Source organism: Vigna unguiculata, chromosome 1 (genome assembly GCF_037176805.1).
Source record: "Vigna unguiculata cultivar grain cowpea cultivar isolate G323 ecotype 2 chromosome 1, ASM3717680v1, whole genome shotgun sequence".
Classification (NCBI taxonomy): Eukaryota; Viridiplantae; Streptophyta; class Magnoliopsida; order Fabales; family Fabaceae; genus Vigna; species Vigna unguiculata.
Window position 1 is genome coordinate 27429912 of NC_140792.1, and position 16476 is coordinate 27446387.

Here is a 16476-nt window from a genome sequence, read left to right on the forward strand (position 1 = left end):
AAATTCCATTTACTCCCTAATCAATCCCAACAATCCCATATACGAAATTCCAATATGATCACAAACATCCCAAGCAAGAAATCCAGGGCAATCACCCATCACACAATTATATAAAATCATTTGGGACTCCGCAATTCGTTATATTCACCCAAATTAGCATTAAAACCATCCAACAGAACGCAACCAATGTCGCGCCGCCGGGCAGGAACTCATCGCCGCCAAGCGACCCAAACCAAAACAAGAACATTCGCCCACCTCTGATGAGCCGCGTAGCGGTAGGGATTAAACCGCCAGGCAGTTTCTGGGAAAAAACCCAGAAACCCGATCAAACAGTGTAGAAAATAGGTGGAAGGCATGCAGTTTTAATCACCAAAGCACAATACAGTGTAAATGCATCTAAAACATCGAAAATAACTCCCTTTACCTGGAATTCCTTGCTAAACCACAAATTCTTGATGTAGTCCCAATCCAAAAGCTTTCTTAGCCCTCTTTTGCATGTCCAATACGTGTTCCAGCCTCTCCACCTCTTTACAACCAGTTTTTACCCTTCTAAAGATTCAGTATCCTACCCTTGCACGCAATTATAGTACCCTTTGCCTCTCCAACTAGCCTTTTCTCTCTCAATTACTACCTAATTAAGTGTGCTTAATGCTAAAAACGAAAATACCTTAAGTATATTGTCAGTGACTACTCAAGAACCATTATTGGATGGTTTCTAACCTATTAGACTGCCTCCCTATGCAGCTAGGGTTTCTACGTCCCTTCAATACCATGCAACCAAAAATTTGCCAAAAAGAAAATTAGTTTTGTTCTTAATAAGGGTTGAACCCACAACCAATCAATTAACAATTCAAGTACATAACCAACTCAACCAATTCACATTTATGATAACTCCTACAAATTTAGAAATTTACCATCACGTCAAGCATTCAATATGTGACAAAATGCATAATTAAAATAACACACAAATGACATACATAGGACTTGAACCCAAGTCCTCTCACACAATAAAGTACTCTTAACCACATGAGCTAGTACTTTTCCACGTCATAGTTCCACACATTAATTACTTTAAATGTTTCTATTACCCGCCATAATTAAATAATTATTTAAATAACTATTTAATTTTTCTTGGGTCTTACATTACCCCCACCTTTAAAGATTTTCGTCCTCGAAAATAAGACTTACCAGGAAATAAGTGCGGATAAGACTGCCTCATGCGATCCTCCATCTCCCAGGTCATCTCCTGAGTAGTCTCATCCCATAGCACCTTCACGGTCCGGATTTCCTTCCCACACAGTTGTTTCACTTGTGAGTCTAGAATTTGCACTGGTCCGATGCTCACCGTCAAATCCTCCCGAATCTGAATATCATCTGACTCCAGGACGTGCGATGGATCTGCAATGTATTTCCTCAACTGGGAAACGTGAAACACATTATGCAGATTCGCCAGGTGTGGTGGCAGAGCGATCTCATAAAAGGAACAAAAAAAATGTTATGAATTCAACATGGTGTAATTAAGTGGCAAACAATGTTATAATGTTTAAACAAAAATGGAATCAGTTAATTCTTCACAAGGTCTTTCACGCAATACTTGGCATGGCTGAGAAGTGCATCTGCACTTCCACCAAGGTTGTGTAAAGTGGGTTTCCCCATGAGTTTAAATGGACTTGGTGTACCAAACATGGTGTAATTAAGTGGCAAACTCATTTTTAGTTATTGCACACATATGGAATCATTTAATTATTCACAAAGTCTTTTAGTATGTAGTTCGTTTGGTTGAGAAGTGCATGTTCACTTGAACCAAAGGCATCTAGTGTGGGTTTCCTCGTGACTTTAAATCAAGATGGTATGTGAAATCAAAGGGAATGAAAATTGATTTGAAAAAGTATGTACCAAATGTAGTGTATATAAGTGTCAAATGCAAGTACAATTTATGCACATAAATTGAATCAGCTAATTCTTGAGAAGTTCTTTCACTATATACTTAGCTTGGTTGACATATGCCTTTCAACCAAGGGTGTCAGGTGTGGCTATCCCCATGACTTTAAAAAAAAGATGGTCTATGACAAGAAAACGAACAAAAAGGGTTTTTGAAGAACTATGTACCAAATGTAGTCAAAATAAGTGGCAAACGCAGTTAAGGTTTTGCACAACAAAGGATGTAGTCATTGAACATGTATATTTGGTTGGGTGACACTTTGTATTAAATTTGTGAAATATGGATAATTATATATCCACTTTATGTACTTCTTAGAAGTCAACATTTTTGCACAAAGTTCTTATAGCATAATACATAATTGTAATAGCCATACAAAAGTTCACCTTCCATAATGTACTTCACACAACAACTTTGTAACATAAACCTATTGTGCACTAAATATAAAGATGTCATTAAAACAAAACTCAACCACAGACTATAGACTATTTACATCATTGCCTGTGATTCTAAATAGTAAAGTGCTTAAGTACAAAGTCTCTATGGATATTATCTTCATCCATAATCCACTAACAAATGTATTGCTCCATGATTTCTTGTAAGTTTTCCTGCAAAGTGAGTAGTTGAAGTCATAAATAAGTCCAATATGGTAAAAAGAAGTAAAAATCATAGCTTCTAATATAACAATCTATCTACTTACACATGTGTATGAAGAGATGCTTCTTCCATCATATATATTTCATGATTGAATAATCAAAAGGACTATGTCACAAAAATTCAACCCTTTCTATGTAGCACCCAAGCACTAGCCATGATTGTAGAGTAGATACCTGGATAATCCACCATAATTACATAATACATCGTCATATAAAACTATAACCTCATTTCATGACTTCTAAAATTAGTAATAAATCATAAACCTATCATAAAACAGTGCAAAAATATCAAACACCAAACAAAGACTTTATGTGGCAAACGTAGTTAAACTTTTTTCATAAAAATAATATATAACTTCCTATAAATACAATTCAAAAGCAACATTTATCCAACAAGTCTCTCTACATATCTAATCACACATTTCATCTGGAAAAAGCTGTACACATACGTTTACCATTTGTGACTATTGTAAAAATGTATAAATATAGAAGTTCATCAATGTCTAAGATTATAAACATCAAACAAATGAAGCACAAATTCTTCACATATTTTGGTCATACAAAACAAAAGCGTAAAAGACTTCCCTAAATGCTTCAATTTTGTTCTACAGTGGTAATAGGTGAAAGCTCCATAACAAAGTGATAAACTCTATTAATATTAAACCCATCTAATGATACTTTGATCAATGCCAACCACACCACAACAAAGCATTTCAAAAAAAGAGGGGATTCCTAAGAAAACCCTAAACACAACTGAAAATAAAGAACTCAAAATCAAAATTTGTGAAAGGAAGAGACTTTACCTCAACCCTCGTGAACCAATGCTCCAAGAACGAAAACCACCCAATAAACCAAACACCACTGTGGTTAACGAGACAGAATCGCAACTTCAAACCAAAGAGAACAAAATTGAAAACAATAACGATCACAATTGAAGCACAATCAACATTTGGGTGGAGAACAAAAACAATCACACATGGGTATTTCAAATTCAGGGCAAAAATTGTGGAGGAATATATTCAAGTTTAAAAAACGAAACTAACCATAAATATGGAATGATTTCAAAAAAGAGAAAGAGACTTATTATGGTTTTCCTATGAACAAATGTGGACGAACACCATCAACAAAGATTAAGGAAGCGAGAAAATAAAATGAAGAATAGTTGAACATGAAGAAAACGAGAGGAAGAAGTTTCAAAAGTTGATTTGAATTTCTCAATAATTTCATTTTGGGTTTTATTTGCAAAAGTAAACAACATAGATTTTCTTTTTACAAAAAAATATTTCATAAAAGTGGGACGCGTCACTTTGTCAATGTTTTATTTGTCAAGTCATCGTTTTCCTTTAGATATAGAAATTGTACCTATCTACTTAAAAGATACATCTTGAAAAATGAGAAACTCATCCCGGATGACGGTATTATTACAATATAGTTATTAATAACCACTTAATTAAGTGACTTGTAAGAAAAATAATAACATATTTATTTAATTTTTTTCATAACTTAGGATACTTTCAATTATATATTTAAAATTTTCTATATTTTTCAATTAATTTGTTATTATTTATTTTTGTTGTTAAATTGGTGGCGTAATTATTATTTTTGCTTAGTCAATACTTATTGTTTCTACATGAAAAATGAAAAATGACTTAATTAAATTTTCAATTCTTTATAAAATTAAGTATTTTCAATTTAATCTTTATTAAAAATTTATATTGTACTGAGTATAGATAATATTTATATTTTAAAGTTGAATATTTGTTATTAATTGAGATAACGTGATTATTTTGGTTTTGCAATTTTATAAAAATACTATATACTTGGATAATAAGAACAATAAAGCTTTGAAACTCTAATTATTTTTATTAAAAATGACATTATTTATTTTTATATGGAATATTAACCTCATAATTTTTTTCGAACAATTGACAAAATAAAAAAGTTGTGAAAGAGATAAAAAATAAAGAAATTATAATCTTTTCGATGTCATAATAAAGAGAAATTGATGAGTAAAGGAAAATTTAACACTTTGAATTAAAAATTCATAAATAGGAATAAAAAGTTATGAAGAAGAGAAGAATTATTGCATAAACATATAATTTTTGTGTTATATAAATCTTCTTGGTTGATGGAGTTTATATGTTTGCTCATGTTTCTTATCAATTATTATTGTAATGATATAATTAATTGTATGATTATGGTAATCAGGTCCTTAGAATTGCTCTATTTCACCAAATTTGTTAATGCTTAATATATATGGGTATATTATTAGTTATGCGGTCAATTGTTTGTAAAATAGTTATTAATAAATAATATTATCTTTTTACATATAATGTATGTTATATGATAAAGATTTAAAAAATATCTTAAGTATTAATTCCACATTTTGAAATTTAAAGCGTCTTCCGAATATTATTTAATTTTATTATCATTCCTTATTGTTTAAGTTTTTTCTTGACTCAAATAATTCTATCAAATAGGAGAGTTACAGTTATACTAGTATATGACCTTTAGAAATTAGTATTTAATAGGAACCGATTTCTTAAAGAAAAAACGTTCATTTTCATATTTATTTAGATATATAAGTTTATATCATTTGTGCTTTTAAATAAACACTCATTATAATTTTTTTATAAGATTTTTATATTGTAAATATTATTAAGTTATTCAAATATATACACTTATTTGTTATTTAAATGGTCATTATAAATAAATTATTTTTTCCAAATATATATATATATATATATATATATATATATATATATATATATTTTACTTGAAAAATAAAAAAATATTTTATATATCTATATATTATTTAATTTAAAAATTATTACGCATATTATACGTAACTTAATATTTCTTATGTCTCTTTGTATTATTGTGAACTTATTACAAGTTCACTGTATTATGATGTATGCTATTATGTATTACAATGTTTATAAAAAACTATTAATGTTATACAACAACAAGTTTTTTGAAAAAAAGAACGTAGATCCCATCAAATTGTAATCAACAGAGTATTTGGTAAAATAAAATATTAATATTAATATCATTTCATTTAAAAAATAGCTATGGTATAAAAAGTATATGTTACTGTAAAAAATATTCTAATCAAAGTTAAAATATTTCATTTTTATAAATAAAAAAAATGACAGTGATGATAAAATATCTATTGAAATAGTATTTACAGGAAAACAAATCTGAAAAATACATATTTTTAAAATATTTTAATATTAATGTCGTTTTAAAATTATTCCTAAATTAAAATTATATATTTTAATTTAAAATAGTAGCTTTGGTATAAATTGTTTTATTTCATTCCTAATCTTTTATTCAGAAATAATTTGTTTTTCTTTGGGAATAAATCATACTTTTGGGCCGGCCCGTTGAGAGCAATATTTTGGACACACATTCCAATTTATACAATTACATTTGATGCTAATTCTAAACCTTTTTCTTCTGCAGCCGCAACTCACTCCTTCTTTAGGGTTTTTAGCTCTTCCAATTTCTTTGGCCAACATGGTGAGTACCCTTTTCAACACATTAGATCTAACTTTGTTTTGCCTTTGTTTTCATCTTTCGTTTGCATATGTTTATTAGTTAGAGAAGACATGTTCGAAAGATAGTTGAATATGTTAACATTTGTTCATTCTTCCATTTTCCCTTTTCACGTTGTGTGTTGTTGGCCGATTTTCTGAGTTTTATTTTAACCCCTTCATTGTATGGGTTTAATAGGTTCTTCAAAATGATATTGATTTACTAAATCCTCCCGCTGAGATTGAGAAGAGGAAACACAAACTCAAGCGTCTTGTTCAGTCCCCAAATTCTTTCTTCATGGTATTGTCACATATATGCACCAACTATGTTTTTAATCTTCCTCTTGAATTGGGTATTACTCTGATAATTTTTTAGTTTTTGTCCAACTGTGTTTGTTGACCTTTTCCTTCTCGTGCAGGATGTTAAGTGTCAGGGTTGCTTTAACATGTAAGTTGTTTCTGTGCTTTTATTCAATTATTTGGGAACTAAGTTAGTTTAATTGTATTCTTTTTTATTGATTTTAATTGGGGACCAGGCCAGTTAGATGTATTTTTTGTATTGATTTTAATTGGGAATTAGGTCAGTTGGATTGTATAGTTTTGATTGATTTTAATTGGGTACTAGGTCGGTTGGGTTGTGTATTTTTGATTGATTTTGATTGGGAACTAGGTCAGTTGGATTGTATTTTTTTTGATTGAGTGGTATGGAATTTTTACTGCAGAACGACTGTGTTTAGTCACTCCCAGACTGTTGTTGTATGTGGGAACTGCCAGACTGTGTTGTGCCAGCCAACTGGTGGACGGGCAAGATTAACTGAGGGATGCTCTTTTAGGAAGAAGGGAGATTGAAAGTTGTTATCTTTTTTTCTTGTTTGAGTGTAGAGTTTCAGAAATGCCTTCTCTGGTTTTGTTTATGATATATTAATTGTTAGAATGGATGACTTCAACCCTCAACATTATCCAGACATTAAGGATTACACCTAATTTTTCAATTCTCTTTTTCTCCTGTTTTGTTCACGGGGCTATGTTAGATGCTTATTTTTCAATTAGAGCTTGAACTATGGAATATCTCGGTGTATTTCTCTTCAATATGTGGTAGATGTTCTGTATGAATTTATTGGGGAGCTTTTTAGTTGTGTGAATTCGAGAAACTTGAATATTAAAAATATTATTCAGAAAATAAAGTGAGTGATTATATTGTAATATGGAAAATTGCAGATATCAGAGTGAGAAATATTATGTTTTTGGCTAAAATCTTAGTTGTCCATGATCTACAAGTATAATCATAAAAAGTGTTTCAGTATAATTTTGTTGTCATTTTTCAAATAAAAATGATAAATGAATAAAAATGCACCACCCTTTTTTCTATTATTATTTGTTGAGTCATGAGTGATTAAAAGACAATGAAATGAGAAGGAAGAAAAGGGAAAAGTTGGTGTTTTGAAAAGAGAAACATGGAGAAAAACAATTAAAAAAGAGGACCAGTTATGAAGGAAAATGAGGTAAATAGAGTGAAGAAGTTGATAGTCAGAGGGAATGCAAAGCTAAAGTGGAGAACAATTATACGAAGGAAGAGTAAAAGAGTAAGTGGAAGAATAACAGTGAGGAAGAAAAAATAGCGAGGATAAGTAAAAGGAATAAGCACAAAAGAGGAAGATGAGTCTGGTGGGATTCTAGTTCAAAGGTAACCTCATGTTTTAGAGTTTGTGAGTGGGTGTTTGTTTAGAGTTCAGTTTTGTTATGGTAGTGATGAATTGTATACTTTTATTTATTTATAATTATTAGTATTAGTAAAGAAGACGAATGATAGTTCTAGATTACGTGTAGATTATAGACAGATGAATAAACTCATCGCTAGTAACAAATATCTCTGTCAAAGATAGATGATTTAATGGATGAGCTTTTTAGAGTCGTGGTTGGTTAAGTTTTAGTTGTTAGTTTTTGTCTCAGAAGATGATTAATATGGTTGTCTGTCATGTAGTTAATTATATTTTTGGCAGTAGTTATTTTATTAAGAGGTAGATTTGTTGTGTTTGTTGTTAATTATATTTTTGGCAGTAGTTATTTTATTATGAGGTAGATTTGTTGTGTTTGTTAATTGTTTAAGTGAGTGGTTAATTGCTTAAGTAAAAGATTAGCATAAATAACTGTTATAGTTAATTGTGTTTAATGTGATGTTAATAATGGAGAGCCTATGGTGACATGTAGTAAGTGATGGAAATATTTAAGGCTAAGTTGTTTGATCTCATAATTTGGAATAGAGATTGGAATGACTTTCCTAAGTAATTTGATACATAATTGTTCTAATTTTGCATTTGTATAACTCGGGGATTATAGAAAAATTTTGGCTAAAAGAAATATCCAAAATGTTTTAAAAGATATGATAGGCCTTTTGCTTGTGTTCGTAATTTTTTCTGTTTTTTATGTTTGATTTTTATTCTTTCCTACATACATATTTGATTGATGTTGAGATTTTCTTGTCGGTATTAAAATATTTGATTGATGGTTGCTTGTCGATTATTTTAAACTTTGTAAATCTTTAACATGCTTACAAAATGTATGAGAATGAAAAAGATCTTCTAATTTCAAAATTTTAGGTGTTTTTACATAATTATTTGTTAATATATTGATTAAATTTTGTTATCAATCATATTGCTTGAAATTAAATACTGTAGAAGAATGCAGAGACTTAGTTATATATATCAAATTGATTAATAGAACAACTTACGTTAATCAAATTATTAATATAACATTTACGTTAGTTGATAATTATGTTATAAAGAACAATGTTTTTTTGTTAAGTAAATGGTTCATACAAATGATTTATTACATTTACCTTGTATATCTTTTAGTAAGAATGACTAATATTGTTTCTTTAAGGGTTAATATAGGTGATGTTGTATATGTTTGAAAATACTAATAAAAAAGTTTCTTGTCAAAATTATGGCTTATACTATTACACTCATGATGGATAATTTTCTTTTAACATTATTAAAATGAGGAGTAAAAGATTTATTCAAGAAGTTAAAAGAGAATGCTCAACGATATATTAGTAAACGTTAAATTTAGGGTTAGTATTGTAGAGTAATTCAATGAGTTAACTTTTTTAAATAGAAAGGGTTAATTTGGTTAGATGAATGATTATAAGCTCTATTAGTGAGAATTCATATTTTTGTTACGTGAAAGACTACTACAATAATATCTAATGAAATTTTACGTGTTTGCTACTTAGTTGATATGCAGTTTATTATTCTTTTAAACTGTATTAAATACTTACAATAAAGTATTTAATACTTGACAAGTTGTTGCATGAAATGAAAAGAAAAAGTATAAAGGTGATCTACACCTTGATTTGTTTAATATGTGATTTTGAAGTTATTCGTTTCATAAATTAATTCCAACAATTATTTTTCCAATGTTTATAAATGATTCAGAACCTTTTTTTTTTCAAATTGACTGTACAAAGATAAATTCAGATAACTTGTAGAGAAAAACCATAATTTTAATAGGTTAAAATAATTTTAATTCGTTAAAATAAAAAAGATGTTTTCCTACTAAGTTTTAATTCATCAAGACTTTAATGATTAATGGATTAAAATCACTTTAAATTTTAAGAAATTAAAATACTATTTTGTTATACTAAAACAATATCAATTTAAGTGAAATTAAAATATTAAAATAAATTCTCAATTGATTAAAATATTTTTGTTCGCAAACCCAACTTAAGAACATTTTAATAGATTGAAAACATTTTTAATCCATTAAATAAAAACTTAACATTTTAAAAAAGTTAAAACACTTCCAAATGAATTATTCATTTAATAAGATCAATGATACAAAAACCACGTACAATAATATATTTAAACTATAAATTACAACCAACAGTCAATATCAAATATGGGATTGATATCTTCAACATTTGCATCATTATCAACATAACATTGTGATCGGAAGTATATATAAAAGTTTTAAACTTCAAACTTCTATAACAATAAAATCTCCTTATTAGATGATGATAACTTCATGATGACAACCATTTTATCTTTCCATTCGGTATACATTCAATTTAATGGTTATAATTCCTAAAAAATAAATACACTATATTTCTTCCATTTTTTTCATATTATCAAGTGGACCATGATCCATGGGTAAAAGAAGAAGAAAAACATAAGTTAACGTAATAAAACATAAACGTCCTTTTAAAATCTCACACCTAGTCCTACAACTTCTCTGAATAATGAAGCAAACTCAAACACTTTTTTTTTTTATCAATTAAGCAAAACAAAGGACTAGCTAGCTTTCCTCACCTCTTTCATGTTGCTTCTTATTTCTTTTTTCCTGTGCTTTTCAAATGCTTCGTTGAGGTGAGTTTTTTTTTTTTTTTTTAATGTTTTTATTGGCAATTGTTAATTGTGTAAGGGAAGTTGAACCCACAACATCTTCCACCCTCCTTTTTAAAGGACACCAAACCAATCTTATTTCCCAAATTATTAGCAATGAACCCACAACATTCTCTTTTATTATCTTTTTTATTATCTTTTTTCTAATCACTAGACCACCTTATCATTATTCTATAAATAATAATAATTATTCTATAATTATTATTATCTTTATTATTATAATATTATAAAAATATTATCACTACAAAATAATATGATATTTATGATGGTTAAACTTGTAAATTTTAGCAGTTAAAAGTTGTCACAAATGCAATTTTAAACGACTAAAAGCCCAAAAACATAGAGACATAATCAATTTCTCAAAAAAAAAAAACCCAAAGTCCAAAGACATAAACTAATTTTCCTAAAAATTATCCTTCAAATGTGCTCCAAGCCATGATCTTTATATCCTTTGAATTTCTAATTGCTTGTAGCATCAGGAGCCTTGACTAGATTTGATCTTCCAATCTCTTGCTCCTTGCCGTTGTCATAGGTCCTTTAAATTGTAAAGGTTTATCTTCAAGTTCTTCTTGTATGGAATCTTGGGATAGTCCTCTATCATTCTCTCCTTCTTGAAGAGAATTTGTCATCAAATTCGTACCACTTGAAGTTTAGGAGATAGTCTTCTATCATACCCTCCTTAAAGAGAATTTGTCCTCAAATTTGTCTCACTTGAAGATTCCTTATCATTCTCCCTTGTTTGGAGAGAATTTGACCCGAATTCTGGAAGGTCCTCCTGGGTCAAATACCCACCTTATAGTGATATTGTTGATGGCTCTGCAGTCATTGCACATCCTCCACAATCTATCTTTCATAGGTACTAGAATTGCTAGAATAGCACAAGGACTTAAACTTTCCCGAACCGATCCTTTTTCCATAAGTTGCTCCATTTGCTTTTGTATCTCTTTAGTTTCTTCTAGTTTACTCCTATAGGTTGGCCTATTAAGAAGGACTACACCCTAAATGAGATCTATATTATACCCAGTACCCCTTTTAGGAGGTAAACCATGAGGGATGTCTTTAGGAAAAACATCATCATACTTCTTGAGAAGTTGCGCCATACCTAAAGACAAATAAGCTTGCACAAAAGAGAGACAAATATTGTTAGGCATAAGCAAATATAAGGGTTGTTTCTTAATCAATGTTATGGTTATCTCTTTTTCTCTCAAGAAAAGGCTTTTATCACTTTTTTATTTTTTTACTTGCCTTTTTTTGGAATTTTCTCTCTTCCTTCTTTTCTCTCTTGCTCTCTTCTCACTCTGATCTTAATTTGATCCTCACAAACCTCTCTAGGAGATAAAGGTGTTAGGGACACCTTCTGCCCCTTAAACAAGAAAGAATACTTATTGGTTAAACCATCATAGGTTACCTTTCTATCATATTGCCAAGGGCTCCCCAACAACAAGTGACTCGCCTCCATAGGTACCACATCACATACTACCTCATCGACATATTTACCTATAGAGAAAGCAATGTTCACTTGCTTATCTACCACCAATTCTCCATCATCACTCAACCATTGCAAAGTATAAGGACTAGGGTGCATAGATGTCACCAAACCAAGCTTCTCCACTAGCCGTTTACTTGTTACATTTGTACAACTTCCTCTATTAATGATGAGTGAACACACCTTTCCCATAACCGTACATCTAGAATGGAAAATATTTCTTTTTTGGGTGTCATCTTCCTCCTTATTCATACTACCCAACAATCTCCTAACCATCAAGAGATCTCCCTCCAAAGGTGGTACTTCACACTCTCTTTCCTCCCCATCACCGCTAGATGATTCACTCGCGGAATGCTCATTAATGGACTCATCATTCTCCAACAACATCATAGTTCTTCTGTTGGAACATTCAGCTGCTATATGTCCTCTACCCAAACATTTAAAACATTTTTTTGAACTAGAACGTGAAGAATCATCATTATTAGATTGAGAAGTTACTTTACCATTTGAAGAATCCTTCTCCCTAGATTTAGGAATGATAGAAGTAACTTCCTCCTTCTTATATTTTTCCTTATCTCTCCATGAGGGGGATGACTTCTTTTAGGCGTTTCTTCTCTTGAGTTGTTGTTTCACTTTGGTGGCTTGATGAATAAGATCATCTAAAGCCTTATAATGGTGCATTTCCACCACATCTTGAATCTCCTATTTAATCCATTCAAGAATCTAGCCATTGTATAGGTGTTTCTTCCACTTCAGCTTTCATCAAGGTGACCTCCATCTCTTGAACGTACTCTTCAACACTCCTATTTCCTTGTGTAAGTCTTTGTAATTTGTTGAAGATCTCCTTTTTTATAATAAGAAGGCACAAATCTTTCCTTCATAGTTACCTTTAATTTCTCCCATGTAGAGATTGGCAATTGCCTTCTTCTAGCTATGTCCACGGTGATTTGATTCCACCAATTCATAACATAGCCTTCAAACTCCAAGGAAGCCATAAGAACCTTATCATCATCTTCATAGTCGTAAGAGCTAAAAATTTGGTCAAGCTTCATTTCCCATGTCTGGTAGGCTTCCGGGTCATTAGCTCCATTAAATTTAGGAATTATAATCTTTCTCCACATCTTATCTCTTTGAGGTGTGTGGTTCCCAAACTCCTTTCGTCTTTGGCCTCACCTTAGTCTAAAATCATGCTTCTTTTCATCATTATCCCTCCTAAACATGTGGTTCCTAAATGTCTCTCGTCTTTGGCCTCTCCTTGGTCTAAAAACATGTTCCTCTTCATCGTTATGAGAAGAATGGTCTGAATCATCATGTCTCATTCTTCTTCTCTCCACCTCCTCTAATCTCACGCTCACATCTTCATTAGACTTTTGGAGCCTTTTCAACTGTTGTTAATTGTGTTGTTGCATTTGATTCATTGGTAATGCGAGCTTATCAAGTGCAACCATAATTGTCGCAGTCTTAGGTGATAGAGGATCACTATTCTGGGAAGAAGTCATGTTCTGTAAAAAAATGTTAGTAATAATATTTTTTTTGTGGACCTCACCACTCTTATAAGTGTTTCACTTAATTTCCACTCGTGTATCACACTTATAGGTTTTTTCTTGAATGTACTCTCTTGCCTTTTACCACTCAAATTCCTGTTAGGCTTGGCAAAAAACTCTAGTAACTTAAGCAAAAAGTGAACAAACTATATGAAAAGCGTTGCGAGATCTAAATCTTGACTCAAGAGGTTAAATAAATACAAAAATCTTTACAAAACTTCAAGGAATTTTAAAAACACAAAACAAGAAAATTAAAATTAGAAAATAATAGGACTACCAAAGAGAGTTAAAGGAGACAACACGAAGACTTTAAGAGAAAGACTGATTGCAAGTAAATATCAATAAACCACAAATAAAATTGCAACAAAAAGTTGTGTTGAACTACCATTTTTTTTGGATCCTTGTTTTTTTTTTCAATATATATTTGTTTCCGTTTGACTTGATCCACATTTTTTTTGCAGTTCAACACAAAAAAATAAACAATTTATCCTTCAAACCCCCAGACTCATGTAAATCAAAGTAAGTGCACTTGCAAATCCTCAAACACAAAAACAAATAATTTTCACGAATAAAATGTAGAAATACACAATTTAAACAAATACTAGAAAAAATACGACAAATTAAAAATTCAACCAAATTGAAAAAAAAACTTAAGGGTTTGACTCCTTACAAATAAGAATAATGAAACAACAACATTTCAAAACAAAGCACAGAACACACAAACATTCAAAAATTTTAGGTTTTTCTTTTATATGACAAAAAAGTAAGATATAAGAAGAAATTCAAACCAGAACCTTGCTCTGGATACTAGATGATACGATTCTATATAGGAAAGAGTATGATCGTTTCTTTATTTGAATCCTAAAGAGGCATGACACAAATAAATCAAAGAAGAACGTGAAATAAGACAGAGATGAAGGACGCCACAATCTAGCAGATTGATAAGTCAAGTGAAGATTCACCACAAAGATGTTAATCTTTGATAAGAACCTGAGGCCTAAGCCAAGAACCAAGAAAATCCTTTCTTTAATGAAATCAAATCCAATATATGACTAAAATTGTCCACATTAGTTCTTGGTATCTCTATATATAGGCACATAAGTTTAAGAAAACCTGAAAGCCCTATAGAAGGCCCGAGCCCAAAAACATAAAAACATAAAATAATTTATAAAAGAAAGCCCAAAGTCTAAAAACATAGAAACATAACTAATTTCTAAAAAAAAAACCCAAAGTTCAAAAACATAAACTAATTTTCCTAAAAACTATCCTTCAAATGTGCTCCAAGCCATGATCTTTATATCCTTTGAATTTCCAATTGCTTGTAGCATCAGAAACCTTGACTAGATTTGATATTCCAATCTCTTGCTCCTTGGCCTTGTCATAGGTCTTTTAAATTGTAAAGGTTCATCTTCAAGTTCTTCTTGTATGGAATCTTGGAATAGTCCTCTATCAAGTGTTGATTTAATTATCGGAGTAACTTAGGTAGCTTCCTTGGGTGAAGTTTAGGTTAATTTGAAAAAGTCGACTATGAGTTTCAATGAGAAAGGGCAAATAGTGCACATTAAGGGCGACCTAACCTTAACAAAAAAGGTTGTTTCTCCAAAAGCTTTATTGAAAGAGATTGAGATAGAAGTTTTAACTTTAATATGGGATTTGGGAAATACAGTTGGAAATGCGGGAAGACCTAGAGGAAAAGTTAACTCCAAAACAACAGACCAAATTGGAGAGTATATTGGAGGAATGTGGAGAGGTATTTTGAGAACCTTAGGGGTTACCACCAAGCAGGCATATGGACCATAAAATCCCAATTAAGACGGGAATAGACCCTATTAATGCTAGGTCTTACCGTTATGCACATTTATTGAAGACAAAGATTGAGAAACAGGTTGTGGAAATGCTAAGAACAAGGATTATCAAACCCAATAATAGCCTTTACTCAAGCCCTGTTATTTTAGTCAAGAAGAGGGATTGTAGTTAGAGGTTTTGCATTGACTATCGGACATTGAATAAGGCTACCATTCCTGACAAGTTTTCGATACCAGTGGTCGAAGAATTGTCAGATGAACTACATGGGGCTAGGTTCTTCTCGAAAGTGGATCTTAAAGTAGGGTACCACCAGATTAGGATAGAGTTAGGAGATATCCACAAAACAACCTTCCGCACCCATCAAGGTCACTTTGAATTTATAGTGATGTCGTTTGGGCTCACTAACGCACCTACAACCTTTCAATGTGTTATGAACACAATTTTGAAGCCATACTTGAAAAATGTGTATTAGTATTTTTTGATGATATACTAAAACATGTATTTGGGACTCTTATGATCACTAAAACCTTCAAACTTATCACCATAGACATAATGTTTCCATATTTTAAGTTAAAAAACAATGACAACTAATTCTAGATCATGGGTTGGATAATTTTTCTCACATGCTTTTAGTGGCCTAGAAGCATATGCTATTACCCTTCTATCTTGCATAAGAAAACACACTAATCCCATTCTGGAAGCATCGTAAAATATCACAAAGTGTCCAGTAGGATCAGGTAATGCTTAAACAAAATAGGTTGTTAATCTTTTCATAAGTTCTTAAAATCTATTTTTTCTGTCTACATAAAAAGTATGATCTTTCTTGGAGGCATAACTATTTTAGAAAATCATTAAATGAATCTTCTATATTACCCTGCTAAATAAAGAAAACTACAAACCTCAATCACTTGTAGTGATTCCCATTGCAAAACTACTTATACTTTGGTTAGACCTATTGATACTTCTTCTTTGGAATTCACATGCCCTAAGGATTTCACTTCCTCTAACCAAAATTCATACTTAGACAGTTTAGCATACAATGATTTGTCTTTCAAAATTTACAAGACAGTCCAATGGTGCTCTTGATGCTCTCCAAGAGTCTTAGAATA

At 30.9% G+C, this 16476-nt stretch overlaps 1 protein-coding gene and 1 pseudogene across 1 annotated transcript; both read left to right on the plus strand.

Annotated features, from left to right (window-relative positions):
- Window positions 1–5974: 5974 nt before the first annotated feature.
- Window positions 5975–7123, plus strand: LOC114175185 (small ribosomal subunit protein eS27y-like). Its single transcript, XM_028059950.2, has 4 exons — window positions 5975–6117; window positions 6331–6432; window positions 6551–6579; window positions 6854–7123. The coding sequence occupies exons 1-4, from the start codon at window positions 6031–6033 to the stop codon at window positions 6978–6980; spliced, it is 345 nt and encodes a 114-aa protein (XP_027915751.2). The 5' UTR covers window positions 5975–6030; the 3' UTR covers window positions 6981–7123.
- A 7863-nt stretch (window positions 7124–14986) lies between these two features.
- On the plus strand, window positions 14987–15539 carry LOC146888828 (uncharacterized; annotated as a pseudogene).
- Window positions 15540–16476: the final 937 nt, after the last annotated feature.

What these genes read in the sequence shown, in the direction of transcription:
- LOC114175185 (XM_028059950.2), top strand. Translation starts at nt 6,031, where the DNA reads ATGCTAATTCTAAACCTTTTTCTTCTGCAGCCGCAACTCACTCCTTCT. An exon ending in CAATTTCTTTGGCCAACATG is followed by an intron (nt 6,118 to 6,330) that starts GTGAGTACCCTT and finishes TGGGTTTAATAG; the next exon opens with GTTCTTCAAAATGATATTGA. An exon ending in TGTCAGGGTTGCTTTAACAT is followed by an intron (nt 6,580 to 6,853) that starts GTAAGTTGTTTC and finishes TTTTTACTGCAG; the next exon opens with AACGACTGTGTTTAGTCACT.